The 21,862-nt window shown below is 52.8% G+C and overlaps 1 protein-coding gene across 5 annotated transcripts; it reads left to right on the top strand.

The window, feature by feature from the left end:
- The first annotated feature begins 633 nt into the window (after window positions 1-633).
- SH2B1 (SH2B adaptor protein 1) lies at window positions 634-15,237 on the top strand. Of its 5 annotated transcripts, none has more exons than XM_077274145.1 (10): window positions 634-1,029; window positions 4,866-5,710; window positions 5,796-5,897; window positions 6,023-6,114; window positions 9,361-9,467; window positions 9,606-9,794; window positions 9,868-10,079; window positions 10,170-10,341; window positions 12,559-12,658; window positions 13,076-15,237. In XM_077274145.1, exons 1-10 carry the CDS (start codon window positions 1,020-1,022, stop codon window positions 13,092-13,094), a joined length of 1,848 nt encoding a protein of 615 aa, XP_077130260.1. In that variant the 5' UTR covers window positions 634-1,019; the 3' UTR covers window positions 13,095-15,237. The 5 variants fall into 5 exon arrangements, with proteins under 5 accessions (XP_077130260.1, XP_077130259.1, XP_077130257.1 ...); XM_077274144.1 differs by having other exon boundaries at window positions 898-1,029; window positions 9,358-9,467; XM_077274142.1 differs by lacking the exon at window positions 12,559-12,658 and having other exon boundaries at window positions 898-1,029.
- Window positions 15,238-21,862: the final 6,625 nt, after the last annotated feature.

Raw genomic sequence — 21,862 nt, 5'->3', positions numbered from 1 at the left:
CACCGGATCTCGCTGGTACGCGTAAGACGCTCTAGCTTTGTTTACATGTCTCCTCGATGATCCTTGTGATAACGTCACGCTCAGTGCGCAGGCGCTTCAGTGTCGAGGCCGCAGCCCCTGGGACGCGACTGGACCGAGTCAGTCAACAAGAGGGACCTGGGAGCAGTGCGGGGAGCGGCCGTCCGTCCGGGGGAGATGCCGCTGTAACCTCCCGGGGCTGGGGGCCAGTGACCTGTGAGCCAAGGACGAGCCTGAGGCCTGAGACCCTCCAGCAATCCAGGGGCCGGGTGACAGGAGGCCAGCACTGTCACTGGGGCCCTGGCCTTACCGCAGGGGCCTGTTCTCCCTGATTGCTGTCACAGGGGCCCCTGCTCAGGAGCCCACCCAGCGCTGCCCCCCAGTGAGCCCACCCTCCACTGCCCCCCAGTGAGCCCACCCTCCACTGCCCCCCAGTGAGCCCACCCTCCACTGCCCCCCAGTGAGCCCACCCTCCACTGCCCCCCAGTGAGCCCACCCTCCACTGCCCCCCAGTGAGCCCACCCTCCACTGCCCCCAGTGAGCCCACCCAGCGCTGCCCCCCAGTGAGCCCACCCTCCACTGCCCCCCAGTGAGCCCACCCTCCACTGCCCCCAGTGAGCCCACCCAGCGCTGCCCCCCAGTGAGCCCACCCAGCGCTGACCCTGGGGGTCTGTGATCCTGACCTCGGGGACCATCCCAGGAAGCCTTCAGATCACAACTCTAGAGTTTCCCTTTAAGGGCCTCGCAGCTCCTGTTAAAGGGGCGGTGGTTAGAGATTCCCTCCCGGGGCCCCGCGTTCTCCGCAGCTTCCATAGATGACCTGAGGCCACAATCTCCCCGCTCCTCCCCAGAGATAAGCGGCGCGTACGGAGCCTGACCGAGTGAGTGGAGCGGCAGAAAGGCTGGGGCCACAACCCAGGAGAATCGCACACAGCCAGGGGCCACATCCCGGGGGCCCTGTGCAGAGCGGAGCCGGGACAGGATGGGGAGAGGCAAAAGGGATGTCAAGAGGTAAATATCAGCTCATCTGCAGCGGTGAGAACCCCGACCATTACCGTCTATTGCCTGCTTTATGGTCGCAGCCTGCAGTGTAAAGCATGGACGTTCCCGTGTATCACGTCTGTCTTTGAGATTCTTAGTGTAGATGGGAGGAGAACGAGATGGGAAATCCTGGCAACCACCGTTCTTTACACTGCAGGCTGCACCACATAGGAATCTGGTTTATTTTTGTGTCTGGAATATGGCCGCTATCGGGGCTGTCACGGGGTCACCCAGCGGGGAGGGGGCGGCCGCAGGACACTGGTGGTCGCAGCTTGTCGGCTTCTGCTGAAAGTAAAAGAGCAGTTTATAAACGGCAGCTTATTCCAGCTGGCGTCGCCGTATGCAGGGATCATCATCAATACCCGGGAGATTAACTGGTGAGTCACACGGGTGACTCCACAGCCAGGGACGAGGAGCAGTGGCTGCCACTGCAGAGGCGTACACAGCCCCGGGTCACCGCCAAACTGTCCACTGAAAGGGCCGCCAGGGGCGAGGAGCAGCGGCTGCCACTACAGACGCGTACACAGCCCCGGGTCACCGCCAAACCGTCCACTGAAAGGGCCGCCAGGGACGAGGAGCAGCTGCTGCCACTACAGCCCCGGGTCACTGCCAAACTGTCCACTGAAAGGGCCGCCAGGGGCGAGAAGCAGCGGCTGCCACTACAGACGCGTACACAGCCCCAGGTCACCACCAAACCGTCCACTGATAGGGCCACCAGGGACGAGGAGCAGCTGCTGCCACTACAGACGCGTACACAGCCCCAGGTCACCACCAAACCGTCCACTGATAGGGCCACCAGGGACGAGGAGCAGCTGCTGCCACTACAGACGCGTACACAGCCCCGGGTCACCGCCAAACTGTTCACTGAAAGGGCCGCCAGGGACGAGGAGAAGCTACTGCCACTACAGACGCGTACACAGCCCCGGGTCACCGCCAAACTGTTCACTGAAAGGGCCGCCAGGGACGAGGAGCAGCTGCTGCCACTACAGACGCGTACACAGCCCCGGGTCACTGCCGAACCATCCACTGATAGGGCCGCCAGGGACGAGGAGCAGCTGCTGCCACTACAGACGCGTACACAGCCCCGGGTCACCGCCAAACCGTCCACTGAAAGGGCCGCCAGGGATGAGGAGCAGCTGCTGCCACTACAGACGCGTACACAGTCCCGGGTCACCGCCAAACCGTCCACTGAAAGGGCCGCCAGGGGCGAGGAGCAGCGGCTGCCACTACAGACGCGTACACAGCCCCTGGTCACCGCCAAACCGTGCACTGAAAGGGCCGCCAGGGACGAGGAGCAGCTGCTGCCACTACAGCCCCGGGTCACTGCCAAACTGTCCACTGAAAGGGCCGCCAGGGGCGAGGAGCAGCGGCTGCCACTACAGACGCGTACACAGCCCCAGGTCACCACCAAACCGTCCACTGATAGGGCCACCAGGGACGAGGAGCAGCTGCTGCCACTACAGACGCGTACACAGCCCCGGGTCACCGCCAAACTGTTCACTGAAAGGGCTGCCAGGGACGAGGAGAAGCTACTGCCACTACAGACACGTACACAGCCCCGGGTCACTGCCAAACCGTCCACTGATAGGGCCGCCAGGGACGAGGAGCAGCTGCTGCCACTACAGACGCGTACGCAGCCCCGGGTCACCGCCAAACCGTCCACTGAAAGGGCCGCCAGGCATGAGGAGCAGCTGCTGCCACTACAGACGCGTACACAGCCCCGGGTCACCGCCAAACCGTCCACTGAAAGGGCCGCCAGGCATGAGGAGCAGCTGCTGCCACTACAGACGCGTACACAGCCCCGGGTCACCGCCAAACCGTCCACTGAAAGGGCCGCCAGGCATGAGGAGCAGCTGCTGCCACTACAGACGCGTACACAGCCCCGGGTCACCGCCAAACCGTCCACTGAAAGGGCCGCCAGGGACGAGGAGCAGCTGCTGCCTCTACAGACGCATACACAGCCCCGGGTCACCGCCAAACCATCCACTGAAAGGGCCGCCAGGGATGAGGAGCAGCTGCTGCCACTACAGATGCGTACACAGCCCCGGGTCACCGCCAAACCGTCCACTGAAAGGGCCGCCAAGGACGAGGAGCAGCTGATGCCACTACAGACGCGTACACAGCCCCGGGTCACCGCCAAACCGTGCACTGAAAGGGCCGCCAGGGACGAGGAGCAGCTGCTGCCACTACAGATGCATACATACACAGCCCCGGGTCACCGCCAAACTGTCCACTGAAAGGGCCGCTGACTGCAGCCAGGAGGCGGCTCATAGTACTGCAAAACTGGTGGCTAATGGTGCAGCAGCCGGTATTATGGCAGAACAATTACTTTATAAGGCCACTCACCCTGTGGCATTCCGAGTGTAGGGTCAAATTCACACAGACCTTGCTCTGATCACAATCCCCAGCTGGTTCATTTAGGGCTTGTGCACACATTGCAGATTTGGTGTGTTTTTGCCACCCAGGATTTGCTAGAAAAGTGAAAGAGAAACCTGAAGTGTCATGCACACATTGCTTAGGCTATGTTCACACTTGCGTACTGGGGCTTTGCGGACGGCTGCGGACTTCCTCCCTGAAGCTCCGCCCAGTTCTGCACTTCTGTTTAGGTCCGCCTACTTCTGCATGCGTCCTGCGTACCTATCTTTAACGTTTGGTACGCAGGACATGCGTATGTATGCTGATGCGTCGTTTTGACGCGCCTGCCAACCGCACGGGAATGCAACTTCCTAAACGGAAGAAGGGCGGAGCTTCAGGGATGAAGTACGCAGCCGTCTGCAAAGCCCCGGTCCGCAAGTGGAACATAGCCTTATTTGTGACTTGCAGATTTGCTGCAGTAAATAATCATGTCAACTCTCTGTGCATTTTTGTTTGGGGAGGGGCCGGCTGCTGTCTGGAGGGAGGGGCCGGCCGCTGTCTGGAGGGAGGGGCCGGCTGCTGTCTGGAGGGAGGGGCCGGCTGCTGTCTGGAGGGAGGGGCCGGCCGCTGTCTGGAGGGAGGGGCCGGCCGCTGTCTGGAGGGAGGGGCCGGCCGCTGTCTGGAGGGAGGGGCCGGCCGCTGTCTGGAGGGAGGGGCCGGCCGCTGTCTGGAGGGAGGGGCCGGCCGCTGTCTGGAGGGAGGGGCCGGCCGCTGTCTGGAGGGAGAAGCCGGCCGCTGTCTGGAGGGAGGGACCGTCCGCTGTCTGGAGGGAGGGGGCGGACTCTGGAGGGAGGGACCGTCCGCTGTCTGGAGGGAGGGGCTGGTGCTGTCTGGAGGGAGGGGCCGGCCGCTGTCTGGAGGGAGAAGCCGGCTGCTGTCTGGAGGGAGGGGCCGGCCACTGTCTGGAGGGAGGGGGCGGACTCTGGAGGGAGGGACCGTCCGCTGTCTGGAGGGAGGGGCCGGTGCTGTCTGGAGGGAGGGGCCGGCCGCTGTCTGGAGGGAGGGGCCGGCCGCTGTCTGGAGGGAGGGGCCGGCCGCTGTCTGGAGGGAGGGGCCGGCTGCTGTCTGGAGGTAGGGGCTGTTTGGAGGGCGGGGCTGTCTGGAGGGAGGGGCCGGCCGCTGTCTGGAGGGAGGGGCCGGACGCTGTCTGGAGGGAGGGGCCGGCCGGTGTCTGGAGGGAGGGGGCGGACTCTGGAGGGAGGGGCCGGCCGCTTTCTGGAGGGAGGGGCCTTGTGCAGCAGTTTATAATGACTCAGACAGCTCATTTAAAGGGCCAGTGACCTATAATTGTGTCATTCAGGCCATCACCCTTGCGCTGTGAGGCTTATAATTGTGCGCAGCGTTGTGCCGCTGACCTTCTGTACTCATCTTGTTTGTGTCCTTCTGTCCAGCAGCTGATCCTGCAGGAGCCCCCGCCATGAATGGTAGCTTACCCCTGGAGGGTCCCTCCTCCTCCTCGCCTTCTCCAAACTGGAAGGAGTTCTGTGAAATCCACGCTCACGCTGCTGCTCTCGACTTTGCTCGTCGCCTCCGCGCTTTCCTGAGCGAGAACCCGCAGTATGCCACGCCGGGGGCGGAAAGCAGCTTCTCCAAACGGTTCGCTGAACATTTTGTGGAGCACTTTGAGACGGAGGTGAACAAGACCCACGGCCCCGACGGCCCTTCCCCCACCCGCTGCAGCATCGCCCCGTTCACGGGAGCGCAGACGTCCACCAGGGATCTGTCGGAGACCTGTAGCGACTCCTCTCTGGCCTCTCCAGTAGAGACTCAGCCCCGGCAGGACTCCTCCGGCATCACCTCCGGCCTCTCCAGCAGTCAGTCCCATAGCTCAGAGGAATTCTCCACGTCCTCGGCCACGGCCAAGCCGCGCCTGAAGAAGCGATTCTCGCTGCGAAACGTGAGTCGCAGCGTGAGGGGAAGTGTCCGGGGGATCCTGCAGTGGAAAAGCTCCGCGGAATCTCCCACAGACGAGACCGGGGCCAACAGCAACTGCAACTCCTCGGCTGGCGGCAGGGCCGGAGGGGACAGATGGACGCATAGATTCGAGAAGCTGCGGCTTAGCCGACCTCCGGCCCCCAGGGCCGACCTGCGGGATGTCAAGAGGGAAGGGGTCCTCAATTATGTGGTGGCCGAGGAGGTGAACAGTAGCAGCAAACCTCGGTGGCAGAAGTGCCGGCTGCTCCTGCGGAAGGCCGAGTCCGAGGGCTACCTGCTGGAGTTCTACATTCCTCCCAAGGTGAGACCTCTGCTTGCTGTCAGTGAATGGAAACCTTGCAGTGTTAGTGTGCGTGGCGCCTTGTAACTCTGTCTCCTCCACCCAGGCCGCCAAGCCACGGGTCAGCATCGTCTGTTCAGCCATTGCTGACGTTCGGACCACAACCCCCCTGGAGATGCCGGATAAAGAGAACACGTTCGTGTTAAAGGTAACTGGATAACGCTGTGCATGTGACGGGAGCGGGCAGAGCGCCTGTGTAATCGCCGCTCTGTCCAGTCACTGTAGTGAGCGTATCCTATATTCAGAGAACGAATGTTGTATATCTCCCTGCAGATAGAGAATTACTCCGAATATATCCTGGAGTCAGTGGACCCTCTACAGATGAGGTCGTGGCTCTCCGACATATACGACTGCATGCTATCCAGGTGAGTGCAAGATAAAGAGCAGAACAGTGAGCGCAGCTCTGGGGTATAATACAGGAGGTAACTCAGGATCAGTAATGTAATGTATGTACACAGTGACTGCACCAGCAGAATAGTGAGTGCAGCTCTGGAGTATAATACAGGAGGTAACTCAGGATCAGTAATGTAATGTATGTACACAGTGACTGCACCAGCAGAATAGTGAGTGCAGCTCTGGGGTATAATACAGGATGTAACTCAGGATCAGTAATGTAATGTATGTACACGGTGACTGCACCAGCAGAATAGTGAGTGCAGCTCTGGAGTATAATACAGGATGTAACTCAGGATCAGTAATGTAATGTATGTACACAGTGACTGCACCAGCAGAATAGTGAGTGCAGCTCTGGGGTATAATACAGGATGTAACTCAGGATCAGTAATGTAATGTATGTACACGGTGACTGCACCAGCAGAATAGTGAGTGCAGCTCTGGAGTATAATACAGGATGTAACTCAGGATCAGTAATGTAATGTATGTACACAGTGACTGCACCAGCAGAATAGTGAGTGCAGCTCTGGGGTATAATACAGGATGTAACTCAGGATCAGTAATGTAATGTATGTACACAGTGACTGCACCAGCAGAATAGTGAGTGCAGCTCTGGGGTATAATACAGGGTGTGACTCAGGATCAGTAATGTAATGTATGTACACAGTGACTGCACCAGCAGAATAGTGAGTGCAGCTCTGGGGTATAATACAGGATGTAACTCAGGATCAGTAATGTAATGTATGTACACGGTGACTGCACCAGCAGAATAGTGAGTGCAGCTCTGGAGTATAATACAGGATGTAACTCAGGATCAGTAATGTAATGTATGTACTCAGTGACTGCTCCAGCAGAATAGTGAGTGCAGCTCTGGGGTATAATACAGGATGTAACTCAGGATCAGTAATGTAATGTATGTACACAGTGACTGCACCAGCAGAATAGTGAGTGCAGCTCTGGGGTATAATACAGGATGTAACTCAGGATCAGTAATGTAATGTATGTACACAGTGACTGCACCAGCAGAATAGTGAGTGCAGCTCTGGGGTATAATACAGGAGGTAACTCAGGATCAGTAATGTATGTACACAGTGACTGCACCAGCAGAATAGTGAGTGCAGCTCTGGAGTATAATACAGGATGTAACTCAGGATCAGTAATGTACCGTATTTTCCGGCGTACAAGACGACTTTTTAACCCCTGAAAATCTTCTTAAAAGTCGGGGGTCGTCTTGTACGCCGGGAATCGCCTTGTACGCCGGGTGTATATGGTGGGTGGGGGGGGGGGGAGTGATCCTGATGACGACGAGGGGGCGTCTCACAGAAAAGTGAGTATCCCCCATTACCTTATCATAGCGCTGCAGCGTGGGGTCTCTGTGCTGGGAGCGGCGGCGGCTGCTGTGCTGTGCTGTGGCGGCTCCTCTTCTGCAGTGTGGGGCCTCTGGTGCTGTGGGGCGGTGGCGGCGGCGGCGTATCTTCATGCAGTCGGGGCTCCTCCGGCATCTCAGCCTGGAAGCCCCGCCGGCAACTCCATCGGTACAATGCGCTGGCCTCCGGGAAAATGGCCGCTGCTTAGATTCAGATCTCGTTGAGATCTGAATCTGAGCATGCGCAGCCCCCAGCGGCCGGGCCACCGCATCGCACCTATTGAGCTGCCTCCGGGAAAATGGCCACTGCTCAGATTCAGATCTCGTCTCCCGAGATCTCGGGACGAGATCTGAATCTGAGCAGCGGCCATTTTCCCGGAGGCCACCTGACCGCATTGTACCCATGGAGTTGCCGGCGGGGCTTCCAGTCTTTGAGATGCCGGAGGAGCCCCGACTGTATGAAGATACGCCGCCGCCACCGCCCCACAGCACCAGAGGCCCCACACTGCAGAAGAGGAGCCGCCACAGCACAGCACAGCAGCCGCCGCTCCCAGCACAGAGACCCCACGCTGCAGCGCTATGATAAGGTAATGGGGGATACTCACTTTCCTGTGAGACGCCCCCTCGTCCTCATCAGGATCACTCCCCCCCCCCCCCCAAAAGGCACATATTCACCGGCCCTATAAGACGACATAGGGTGTATAAGAAGACCCCCGACTTTTAAGAAGATTTTATTTTTTAACTGGTAAAGTTGGGGGGTCGTCTTATACGCCCAGTCGTCTTATACGCCGGAAAATACGGTATGTATGTACACAGTGAGTGCAGCTCTGGGATATAATACAGGATGTAACTCAGGATCAGTAATGTAACGTATGTACACAGTGACTGCACCAGCAGAATAGTGAGTGCAGCTCTGGAGTATAATACAGGAGGTAACTCAGGATATGTAATGTAATGTATGTACACAGTGACTGCACCAGCAGAATAGTGAGTGCAGCTCTGGAGTATAATACAGGATGTAACTCAGGATCAGTAATGTATGTACACAGTGACTGCACCAGCAGAATAGTGAGTGCAGCTCTGGGGTATAATACAGGATGTAACTCAGGATCAGTAATATATGTACACAGTGACTGCACCAGCAGAATAGTGAGTGCAGCTCTGGGGTATAATACAGGATGTAACTCAGGATCAGTAATGTATGTACACAGTGACTGCACCAGCAGAATAGTGAGTGCAGCTCTGGGGTATAATACAGGATGTAACTCAGGATCAGTAATATAATGCATGTACAAAGTGACTGCACCAGCAGAATAGTGAGTGCAGCTCTGGAGTATAATACAGGATGTAACTCAGGATCAGTAATGTATGTATGTACACAGTGAGTGCAGCTCTGGAGTATAATACAGGATGTAACTCAGGATCAGTAATGTAATGTATGTACACAGTGACTGCACCAGCAGAATAGTGAGTGCAGCTCTGGGGAATAATACAGGATGTAACTCAGGGTCAGTAATGTAATGTATGTACACAGTGACTGCACCAGCAGAATAGTGAGTGCAGCTCTGGGGTATAATACAGGATGTAACTCAGGATCAGTAATGTAATGTATGTACACAGTGACTGCACCAGCAGAATAGTGAGTGCAGCTCTGGGGTATAATACAGGATGTAACTCAGGATCAGTAATATATGTACACAGTGACTGCACCAGCAGAATAGTGAGTGCAGCTCCGGAGTATAATACAGGATGTAACTCAGGATCAGTAATATATGTACACAGTGACTGCACCAGCAGAATAGTGAGTGCAGCTCCGGAGTGTAATATATCTTGGTTCTGTTTTTTCCAGCAGGGACGGAGCGGATACCTCGGACCTTCCACACATTAACCATTCAGAAAGCATGCCCAGCCGGGATCTACCTCTGATACCTACAGAGAGCAGTGAGCAGCTCTGCCACGGTACGTTACATGGTGGTCCTGACGCGTGTACTGTGGAGACCTATGTGGTACTCGGCGATGCCCGTGGGATGACGTGTGACCGCGCTCTCCCTGCGCTGATGTTGTGAATTTCCCCATAATCCTTCATTCCTTCCCCAGGAGCCTATGGCGGTCTGTCTGATCGCCCCACTGCCTCCATCTCGCCCAGCGCTGTGTCCATGACGCCCTCACACTTTGACTCCATGGAGCTGCTCCCACCAGAGTTGCCCCCTAGAGCGCCCATCGAGGAGGGGGAGAGGACCCAGAACGCCGTCAGTGCCCCCTTCCCTGACCCGGCCGATGGTGCAGGTACGGTCATATTCCGGGAGGACGGTGGAGGATTCGGGCAGCCCGGCCCTAATTCATCTCCTTCTCTGTGCAGCTTCGTTCTTGTTCCATGCGGAGCCCGATCCTGGTGACGGGGAGCACCCGCTGTCGGAGTACCAGTGGTTCCACGGGACTCTGTCACGTCTTAAAGCTGCACAGCTGGTACTGGCCGGGGGCACCAATAGTCATGGCGTCTTCTTGGTGCGGCAGAGCGAGACGCGTAGGGGAGAGTACGTGCTGACGTTCAACTTCCAGGGCAAGGCCAAGGTGAGGCGGGGGTTCCTGGACCCCTGAGGCTGCGTCCATGCTGTGCACTCTCTGTAATCTCACCTCTCGCCCCTTTCTCTCCTCTCCCAGCACCTCCGCCTGTCCCTGAACGAGGACGGCCAGTGTCGCGTCCAGCACCTGTGGTTCCAGACCATCTTCGACATGCTAGAACACTTCCGCGTTCACCCCATCCCGCTCGAGTCGGGGGGCTCCAGCGACGTCACCCTCATCAGCTACGTTGTGTCTTCTCAAAGGTTACACGGTGAGCGTGCTGCCGGACACTTATTCAGTGACGTTTAAAGGGAACCTGTCATCACATGCACTACCCCTTTAAAGGCGCATAAATATTCCAATCCCCGGAGGTCTGACTCCTGCCACCCAACCGCGGGCGGATGCAAACAGCTCCATACATTGTCTAGTGGCCGCTCTCGGTACTGCAGCTCAGATCACGTTCACTTAAATAGGAGCTGCAGTACTGAGAGCGGCCACTACTCCGTGTACGGCGCTGTTCTCATCCTGCTCTATAGACTGTCTACATCTGGGATCTGCAAGCAGATGATTGGTCGGGAGCCAGGCGTCAGATCCCGGCTATGGAAAGGTCGTCAGTCTCTAAGCAGTTTCTGGCACAGCATTATAATGGATGATGAAGTTTCTAAAGATGTCACTTATCGCGCACTATTAGTGAAGAGTTCGGTCCTCGTTCCCGCTCTTCCCAGGAGTCGCGTTCTTCCCTTCTGCCCGAGGTTGCATTATTTGCTGCTTCCAGGGGCCCCGTGTGCAGTGAAGTGGGATGCACTAGTCTGCTTCACCTGCGTGTGTATTGGAGGTGACTGTACCTGGCGAGTAATGATAAATCCCAGCCAGGACTGCGTGACTCCTGAGGACACTAGGACCGCCCATCGGACTCTTCACTAGCAGCGCATGCCGCTGAGCAGGTGACCTCTCCAGTGCCCTGTCTGACAGCGGGAGGGGCTGTGATGTGATGGCGGCACCGATAATGCTCCCTCCTTCTCCGTGAGCATCTCTAACGCCCGGATCCCGCAGACGCGGAATATAATCCTGCTGTTTTATTACCTATCTGTGCGACGTCTGGAGGGAGCTGAGCCCCGCGGGAGGATGGGGAGCGAGGGCCGGTGACCTGCAGGATGGAAGGGAGGGAGCGGAGACTGGAAGGAGAGGAGTAGTCGGGAGCGGAGACTGGAAGGAGAGGAGTAGTCGGGGGCGGAGACTGGAAGGAGGGGGGGTAGTCGGGAGCGGAGACTGGAAGGAGGGGGGTAATCAGGAGTGGAGACCGGAAGGAGGGGGGTAATCAGGAGTGGAGACCGGAAGGAGGGGGGTAGACGGGAGCAGAGACCGGAAGGAGAGGAGTAGTCGGGGGCGGAGACTGGAAGGAGAGGAGTAGTCGGGGGCGGAAACCGGAAGGAGAGGAGTAGTCGGGAGCGGAGACCGGAAGAAGGGGGGTAGTTGGGAGCGGAGACCAGAAGGAGGGGGGTAGTTGGGAGCGGAGACCGGAAGGAGGGGGGTAGTCGGGAGCGGAGACCGGAAGGAGGGGGTAGTCGGGAGCGGAGACCGGAAGGAGGGGGTAGTCGGGAGCGGAGACCGGAAGGAGGGGGGTAGTCGGGAGCAGAGATCGGAAGGAGGGGGGGTAGTTGGGAGCAGAGACCGGAAGGAGGGGGGTAGTTGGGAGCGGAGACCGGAAGGAGAGGAGTAGTCGGGAGCGGAGACCGGAAGGAGGGGGGTAGTTGGGAGCGGAGACCAGAAGGAGGGGGGTAGTTGGGAGCGGAGACCGGAAGGAGGGGGGTAGTCGGGAGCGGAGACCGGAAGGAGGGGGTAGTCGGGAGCGGAGACCGGAAGGAGGGGGTAGTCGGGAGCGGAGACCGGAAGGAGGGGGTAGTCGGGAGCGGAGACCGGAAGGAGGGGGGTAGTCGGGAGCAGAGATCGGAAGGAGGGGGGGTAGTGGAGAGCCGAGACCGGAAGGAGGGGGGTAGTCGGGAGCGGAGACAGGAAGGAGGGGGGTAGTCGGGAGCGGAGACAGGAAGGAGGGGGGTAGTCGGGAGCGGAGACCGGAAAGTGGGGAGGGGGTTGTCGGGAGGGAGCGAAGACCGGAGTTTGGGGTTGTCGGGAGGGAGTGGAGACCAGAGTTTGGGGGGGTCTGGAGTGGAGACCAGAGTTTGGGGTTGTCGGGAGAGAGCGGAGGCCGGAGTTTGGGGGGGTCTGGAGGGAGCGGAGGCCGGAGTTTGGGGGGTTGGGAGAGAGCGGAGGCCGGAGTTTGGGGGGGTCTGGAGGGAGCGGAGGCCGGAGTTTGGGGGGTTGGGAGGGAGTGGAGGCCGGAGTTTGGGGGGGTCGGGAGGGAGTCCGGCGGGGATGGTTGGAGGCCTCTTCTCGCATGATTTTGCCTTTCTTCTCTCCCCTCACCTCCATCGCTCCCTCATCCCGTCACCTCATCATCTTCTTACTGGGCCCCGTCTGTTCTTTGCAGGCCGAGACAGGGCCGACAGTAGAACGACCGTGTGTGAGGTTCCCCACCGCATCCCAGACTCGCCATCAAACCCCATCTCCATTGGAGCGAATGACTGTATGTAAGTGCTGGTCCTGACCATTCATGCCCCTATGTGTCCCCACCACCATCATCCCCCGGCTGGGAAGGTGACACACTGCACACGCACAATCCGGGGGTCCCAACACCCCACTAGTGACTGCCACATATGTCCTCGCCTCTCGTTAAAGTGGTTGAATACCATCACGTGATCACCACCCCTTTAAGAAGCTACACATAAAGAATCAATACTCGTCACAGCTGATGGTTTGTTACAGTTGTAACCAGTCAGAAAAGTGTCACCGTGATACATTATAACATAGGTGGCCCCTTTAAGCCTAATGTGAAGCCATTATCCCCCCACCCTTTATTCTGTGTTGCCGCCATCTTGTAGGCGGAGTCTGTGCGTTATTAATTCAGGGCTACCTCCCTGATTGGTTGTTTTTTTTTTCCGTTACAGAGGCGGCCAGCAGCCGTAACCCTCCCCCGCTGCCTCCGCATCCATTATCCCGTCACCACAGCGCGGAGGGGACGCTGCAGCCCCCTTGGCCTCCGCTCAGCACCTCTCCCCCGGAGGAACCATCGGCCAGCAGTAGCAGACCCCCTCCAGAGCCCCCCGTCGCTCAACACGAGGAGGGTCCGTTGCCTGCTGAAGATCAGGAAGAAGCCGCCGTCCGCCTGCAGCAGCTCCAGCCAGGTAGCGCCACCTTGGAGGACCCCAGTGACCCCAACGCGGCCTCCAGGGCTCGGGCCGTAAACAACCAGTATTCCTTTGTATGAGCGGAGGCCGGGGGTCACACATCCGCGATGCTGGGGGGGCGGCCGTGGGGGGCTCCTGACCTGTGAGGCCGGTGGGTTCGTGACGCACGGATGTGTAACTCTTCCTCCTTTTTTGTATCTTTTCTTGATGGTTCCTGCCCTGACACACTAAAACGGAAGCCCAGCACTGGCCCCTGGGTGATCCTGGCAGCAAACACTACATGTAACGGTCACACTACAGGAGAGGGACGACGCTTTCCTTTATTACTTGGTACTTGGTTCTGCTCGGACCCCCAATAATCCTCGATGTCGCCCCCCTGTGTAGACATTGGGGGGGATTGCGCTCTGATTCCTCCATTAAGGAGGTCACTGACCACAGCAGGAAATGTGGGATTGTCTCTTGGCCGCCCCATGGTACGGAGCAGAGGCGACATGGAGCACGTCCGGGCATAGCCCCCCACCACACGGGTGCGGTGTATACAGGGGACTGATTACTGTGCGCCCACCCATTAACCCCCGCGTAGCTGAGAAGCGAGGTACGGCCCTGGATTCCGGGGATGCCCAGGTACTGGGACGGGACCAGCTCTAAGGACATTTCCACGTCACTTCATACTGAGGTTCATTGATTTGCATTGACCTGTGTTTCTCATCCTCTAGTCACAGCTAGAGCTGCATTCATAATTCTGCTGCCCTGTCTGATCTTAGGGGGTGGGGTTAATATATCCTATCATCGGAGCTGAGCGCTCCGCCGTGAGTCTTTTTACATCCCGCAAGGTGACGGATGCCGCTGCAAAGCATCCATTAAAAGTTTTCTTTTTACCAGCGAATATGAGAATTTGGCGGTGGAATTGCGAATGCAGCTTTGGATGTGACCAGAGCACATTGGTACAAGAGAAAACTAATCGTATACCCTGTACGAGATCCTCAGGGGCGGAGTCTGCGGTTTCCACCAATGACTGTAATCTTTCAATTGTTAAGGAAACGGTACGCGAGATAATAACGGGACGGAGGGGGGTCCGCGAACCCCTCACCTCACTATAGGACGCAGCGACCTGAGACTTCATGACTAGATATATTACAGGCTTCACACCCTAAAGGGCCACATCCATTTTTTTTTTTATTTTCAGGCCAGTGTTAAAGGGGAAGTATCTCTTTTTATAAATTATAACCTACCATCCCCCCTCCGATTCTGGAGTATATACTTTCTATTTTATTTTTATTTTTTAATACTTGTCCCTAATTCTTAGACAACGGCAACTCACTATGTAATGAGCTGCAGCACAGGGCCCATACCAGTCACTGCCACTAGAGGGGGCACTATTCACGGAGCAGAGATCAGGGAGGCGCCTCCTGCGGCCCCCGAACCCTTAGATTTAGGATCTGATCTCATGGTCGCCGTGATGGGTTATCAATGACCTGATCCGTCTGCCCTTTCAATGGGATGTGGAGTCTCCATTTTTGACAAGGGCGCATATACACCCCCCTCCTGGCCCCTGACACTACAGATATATATATATATATTTCCCTCCTTTTATTAATCCTTTTTTTTTTTTTTTTTTTTTATTTATTTTTCTACTGTGTATTAGTGAGAATAGGAATTTTTTTTTTTTTTTCTCGGAGGTTTTTCTGTTTGTTCATTTGGCATTTGTAAAGCGTATTTACCTTTTAAGATCTAAAATATATCTTTAAATTATTTATTATACCAAGAAAAAAACAAAAACAAAACGTTGTTGAATCGGTTTTAGATACAAAAACTAAAGAAAAAAAAGAAAAAAAAAAAAAAAAAGGAGAAAAAAAAAGACATTTATTTCTCCAAAAATTCAAAAAATTGTATTGTTTAACAAGATTAAAAAACACTTAACTAAAAGGGTCGACGTCCTGTGGTTACTTCACCGGTGGGGGGGAAGGCGGACTGGTGGGGATGACCCCGTAACGGTACGGAGTGGGGGGCCGAGGAGCAGAGGGCAGAAAAGTCGCCACCGCTCTGCTGAGGCCAGACCTCCGGTATCAGCACAAACACTGCGCCCCCGCCAGGAGCTTCGTGGCCGAGCAGCTGTATGCAGCCGTACATCACCAAGCACAATGTAGAGCGTCGGATGCAGTGGTGTGAAGCCGCCATGTGATGACCACTGAAACACCCCACAGACAGGTACGTTTGGGCCCGAGTCCCGGCCGACCCCGGTACTGCTCAGGAGGGAGCCCACACAGCAATGCTGCTTGTCCACCTCTGCGGACAGTTTTTTTCACTTATTAGAGGCCAAATATAATCTCCGTAGTTGGGTTCAATTACAGATCTTGCACCGTTTGCCTCTCGCAGCCGCCGTGTCGCAACGTCGCTGAATGAGTTAACTGAGAATCCATCAGTGAGCTCGCTATGATGGTCTGATGTGGACCTTGTAACTCTTTTTCTGCCACCTCAGCTGAGTTATGACCACATTAACCCCCAGAAGGTATTTTTGTTCTTTTTCGTTTTTCACTCTCTTTCTTCCCAGAGCCATGACTTTTTATTTTTTTTTATTTTTCCGTCAATATGGCCATGTGAGGGCTTATTTTTTGCGGGACGAGTTGTACTTTTGAACGACACCATTGGTTTTTAACATATTGTGTACTGGAAAAGAAAATCCAAGTGCGGTGAAATTGCAAAAAAAAAAAGTGCAATCCTACACTTGTTTTTTGTTTGGCTTTTTTGCTAGGTTCACTAAATACTAAAACTGACCTGCTACTATGATTCTCCAGGTCATTACGAGTTCACAGACACCAAACATGTCTAGGTTATGATTATGTAGGTGGTGAAAAAAAAATTCCAAACTTTATTAAAAAAACCAAAATTGCGCCATTTTCCGCTACCCGCAGCGTCTCCATTTTTCATGATCTGGGGTCGGGTTAAGCCATAATCATCAACATTAACAGAACTAAACACGTGGAATAGATCACTCTGTGTAATGACTCTAGAATATAGCAGATTCACTTTTGGTATAGAAGAACTGAAATAAATTCACTGTTTAATTTAGTGAGAAGCCCCTGTATGTATGTATAGGTGTGTGTGTGTGTATATAATATATACGGTATATATATATAATATATATATACATATATACACATTATGTGCACAGGCTCCTAGCATTAGTGGTGGTCCCGGTCCCTGTACACTGACCCCACAGCCCCGGTCACTGCTGATCATGGACATAAAGTGCAGCAGATTCATCTCCACTGAGCTCAGGAACAGATCAGACATTTCTAGGACATTGCAGAACTTTCCTCGTTTCCCGCATGTCCTGCGTTGTACTACTGCACTCACCGTGTGATACGATAGGAGTCGGAGTCGCTCCATTTTCTACTGGACTCCACAGGTCTTGTTAAAAATAATTAAAAAAAATCTCTATAAATCATAGAAGGGAACAGTCAGCGATGAAGAATAATCACAAAGAACGACAGCGAGGCGGAGACCAGGGGACGTGTGAGAGGAACAGTGAGGACTCTCATCATCCACAGTCACAGTGTAAGAGAGGACTCTCATCATCCTCAGTGTAAGAGAGGACTCTCATCATCCACAGTATAGGAGAGGACTCTCATCATCCACAGTCACAGTGTAAGAGAGGACTCTCATCATCCACAGTGTAAGAGAGGACTCTCATCATCCACAGTATGAGAGGACTCTCATCATCCACAGTATAGGAGAGGACTCTCATCATCCACAGTATAAGAGAGGACTCTCATCATCCACAGTGTAAGAGCGAACTCTCATCATCCACAGTATAAGAGCGGACTCTCATCATCCACAGTACAAGAGAGGACTCTCATCATCCACACTGTAAGAGCAGACTCTCATCATCCACAGTATAGTAGAGGACTCTCATCATCCACAGTGTAAGAGGGGACTCTCATCATCCACAGTGTAAGAGAGGACTCTCATCATCCACAGTGTAAGAGGGGACTCTCATCATCCACAGTGTAAGAGGGGACTCTCATCATCCACAGTGTAAGAGGACTCTCATCATCCACAGTGTAAGAGAGGACTCTCATCATCCACAGTTTGAGAGGACTCTCATCATCCACAGTCACAGTATAGGAGAGGACTCTCATCATCCACAGAATAGGAGAGGACTCTCATCATCCACAGTCACAGTATAAGAGAGGACTCTCATCATCCACAGAATAGGAGAGGACTCTCATCATCCACAGTCACAGTATAAGAGAGGACTCTCATCATCCACAGTCACAGTATGGCCAGCGTCACACTGGCGAGTTTTACGGACGTATGAGCGCAGAAAATACACCCGTAAAATTCGCATTACACACGGCCCAATGATTCTCTATGGCCCAGCTCCTATCTGCCGTATATTACGCATCCGTACAAAATAGCAGCATGCTGCGTTTGTCACCGTATTGCGCATAAAAATCGCCAATGACAGTCTATGGGGGCGAGAAAAATACGGATTCCACACTGACCAGCAGTGTGACTTGCGAGAAATACGCAGCGGTGTTAGTGAAAAGCCGGTAATTCAATTGCCGGCTTTTCATTTCTCCTGCACAAACCCGACAGGATATGAGACATGATTACATACAGTAAACCATCTCATATCCCCTTTTTTTTGCATATTCCACACTACTAATGTTAGTAGTGTGTATGTGCAAAATTTGTGCGCTGTAGCTTGTAAAATAAAGGGTTAAATCGCGGAAAAAATTGGCGTGGGCTCCCGCACAATTTTCTCCGCCAGAATGGTAAAGCCAGTGACTGAGGGCAGATATTAATAGCCAGGAGAGGGTCCATGGTTATTGGCCCCCCCGTGGCTAAAAACATCTGCCCCCAGCCACCCCAGGAAAGGCACATCTGGAAGATGCACCTATTCTGGCACTTGGCCACTCTCTTCCCACTCCCTGTAGCGGTGGGATATGGGGTAATGAAGGGTTAATGCCACCTTGCTATTGTAAGGTGACATTAAGCCAGGTTAATAATGGAGAGGCGTCAATTATGTCACCTATCCATTATTAATCCAATAGTACGAAATGGTTAATAAAACACACACACATTATTACATTATTAAAATTATTTAACCCCTTCAGATGGATTTACTTCGTGGGACGTGACTGATCATCGGAAGGTATGGGATATTATTGATTTTTTATTTTTCCTTTGTTACAGAACGAGGGTCTTCAGGTGGATTAAAAGAATAATAAAATATTACAACAACCTGTGTCTTTATTTCATTAACCCCTTCACCCCCAAGGGTGGTTTGCACGTTAATGACCGGGCCAATTTTTACAATTCTGACCACTGTCCCTTTATGAGGCTATAACTCTGGAACGCTTTGACGGATCTTGGCGATTCTGACATTGTTTTCTCGTGACATATTGTACTTCATGTTAAAGGTAAAATTTATTCGATATAACTTGCGTTTATTTGTGAAAAAAATGGAAATTTGGCGAAAATTTTGAAAATTTTGCAATTTTCCAACTTTGAATTTTTATGCCCTTAAATCACAGACATATGTCACGCAAAATACTTAATAAGTAACATTTCCCACATGTCTACTTTACATCAGTACAATTTTGGAACCAAAATTTTTTTTTGTGACGGAGTTATAAGGGTTAAAAGTTGACCAGCAATTTCTCATTTTTACAACACCATTTTTTTTTAGGGACCACATCTCATTTGAAGTCATTTTGAGGGGTCTATATGATAGAAAATACCCAAGTGTGACACCATTCTAAAAACTGCACCCCTCAAGGTGCTCAAAACCACATTCAAGAAGTTTATTAACCCTTCAGGTGTTTCACAGGAATTTTTGGAATGTTTAAATAAAAATGAACATTTAACTTTTTTTCACACAAAATTTATTTCAGCTCCAATTTGTTTTATTTTACCAAGGGTAACAGGAGAAAATGGACCCCCAAAGTTGTTGTACAATTTGTCCTGAGTACGCTGATACCCCATATGTGGGGGTAAACCATTGTTTAGGCGCATGGCAGAGCTTGGAAGGGAAGGAGCGCCATTTGACTTTTCAATGCAAAATTGACTGGAATTGAGATGGGACGCCATGTTGCGTTTGGAGAGCCCCTGATGTGCCTAAACATTGAAACTCCCTACAAGTGACACCATTTTGGAAACTAGACCCCCTAAGGAACTTATGTAGATGTGTTTTGAGAGCTTTGAACCCCCAAGTGTTTCACTACAGATTATAACGCAGAGCCGTGAAAATAATTTTATTTTTTTTTCTCAAAAATGATTTTTTAGCCCCCAGCTTTGTATTTTTACAAGGGTAACAGAATAAATTGGACCCCAAAAGTTGTTGTCCAATTTGTCCTGAGTATGCTGATACCCCATATGTGGGGGGGAACCACTGTTTGGGCGCATGACAGAGCTCGGAAGGGAAGGACCCCCATTTGGAATGCAGACTTAAATGGATTGGTCAGCAGCCGTCACGTTGCATTTGCAGAGCCCCTGATGTACCCAAACAGTACAAACCCCCCACAAGTGACCCCATATTGGAAACTAGACCTCCCAAGGAACTTATCTAGATGTGTTTTGAGAACTTTGAACCCCCAAGTGTTTCACTAAAGTTTATAGCGCAAAGCCGTGAAAATAAAAATTCTTTTTTTTTTTTCACAAAAATGATTTTTTAGCCCCCAGTTTTGTATTTTCACAAGAGTAACAGGATAAATTAGACCCCAAAAGTTGTTGTCCAATTTGTCCTGAGTACGCTGATACCCCCTATGTGGGGGGGACCACTGTTTGGGTGCATGACAGAGCTCGGAAGGGAAGGAGCGCCATTTGGAATGCAGCCTTAAATGGATTGGTCTGCAGGCGTCACGTTGCATTTGCAGAGCCCCTGATGTACCCAAACAGTACAAACCCCCCACAAGTGACCCCATATTGGAAACTAGACCTCCCAAGGAACTTATCTAGATGTGTTGTGAGAACTTTGAACCCCCAAGTGTTTCACTACAGTTTATAATGCAGAGCCGTGAAAATAAAACATCTTTTTTTTCCCACAAAAATGATTTTTAGCCCCCCAAATTTTTATTTTCCTAAGGATAACAAGAGAACTTGGACCCCAGAAGTTGTTGTTCAATTTGTCCCGAGTACGCTGATAACACATATGTTGGGGTAAACCCCTTTTTGGGCGCACGGGAGAGCTCGGAAGGGAAGGAGCACTGTTTTACTTTTTCAACGCAGAATTGGCTGGAATTGAGATTGGACGCCATGTCGCGTTTGGAGAGCCCCTGATGTGCCTGGACAGTGGAAACCCCCCAATTCTACCTGAAACTCTAACCCAAACACACCCCTAACCCTAATCCCAACGGTAACCCTAACCACTCCTCTAACCCTGACACACCCCTAACTCTAATCCCAACCCTAATCCAAACGTAAATGTAATCCAAACCCTAACCCTAACTTTAGCCCCAACCCTAACTTTACCTCCAACCCTAGCCCTAACCCTACCCCTAACCCTAAACGTGACTGAAATACGTGGCACTGAAATACGTGGCACTGAAATACGTGGCACTGAAATACGTGGCACTGAAATACGTGATACGTGGCACTTAAATACGTGGCACTGAAACACGTGGCACTGAAATACGTGGCACTGAAATACGTGGCACTGAAATACGTGGCACTGAAATACGTGGCACTTAAATAAGTGGCACTGAAATATGTGATATGTGGCACTTAAATACGTGGCACTGAAATACGTGGCACTGAAATACGTGGCACTGAAATACGTGGCACTTAAATAAGTGGCACTGAAATATGTGATATGTGGCACTTAAATACGTGGCACTGAAATACGTGGCACTGAAATACGTGGCACTGAAATACGTGGCACTGAAATACGTGGCACTGAAATACGTGGCACTGAAATACGTGATACGTGGCACTGAAACACGTGGCACTGAAATACGTGGCACTGAAATACGTGGCACTGAAATACGTGGCACTGAAATACGTGGCACTTAAATAAGTGGCACTGAAATATGTGATATGTGGCACTGAAATACGTGGCACTGAAATACGTGGCACTGAAATACGTGGCACTGAAATATGTGATACGTGGCACTTAAATACGTGGCACTGAAACACGTGGCACTGAAATACGTGATACGTGGCACTGAAATACGTGGCACTGAAATACGTGCAACTGAAATACGTGGTACTAAAATATGTGGCACTGAAATACGTGATACGTGGCACTGAAATACGTGGCACTGAAACACGTGGCACTGAAATACGTGATACGTGGCACTGAAATACGTGGCACTGAAATACGTGGCACTGAAATACGTGGCACTATGACTGTCAGAAAATGTTCATTAAACGGTTAGGGGTGAGGTTAGGGGTAGAGTTAGGGTTAGGGTTTGGATCCCTTTATCACAATGATGGTGGTGGGTGGCTTTTCAGTGTGTTTTCTGTTTTTTTCGATAAAAATGCATGCGTTTTTAACGCAAACAAACGCATGTGCTTAAAAACGCAAGAAAATACTGCAGG

This window comes from Ranitomeya variabilis, chromosome 7 (assembly GCF_051348905.1).
Source record: "Ranitomeya variabilis isolate aRanVar5 chromosome 7, aRanVar5.hap1, whole genome shotgun sequence".
In the NCBI taxonomy this organism is placed as follows: Eukaryota; Metazoa; Chordata; class Amphibia; order Anura; family Dendrobatidae; genus Ranitomeya; species Ranitomeya variabilis.
The sequence above is the reverse complement of the archived record's forward strand: the minus strand, read 5'-3'. Positions and strand labels throughout refer to the sequence as shown.

Excerpts from the sequence above, each read along its gene's own strand:
- SH2B1 (XM_077274140.1), top strand. Across the intron at positions 6,115-9,357 it reads TACGACTGCATGCTATCCAG|CAGGGACGGAGCGGATACCT; the intron begins GTGAGTGCAAGA and ends TGTTTTTTCCAG. Across the intron at positions 9,468-9,605 it reads CAGTGAGCAGCTCTGCCACG|GAGCCTATGGCGGTCTGTCT; the intron begins GTACGTTACATG and ends TTCCTTCCCCAG.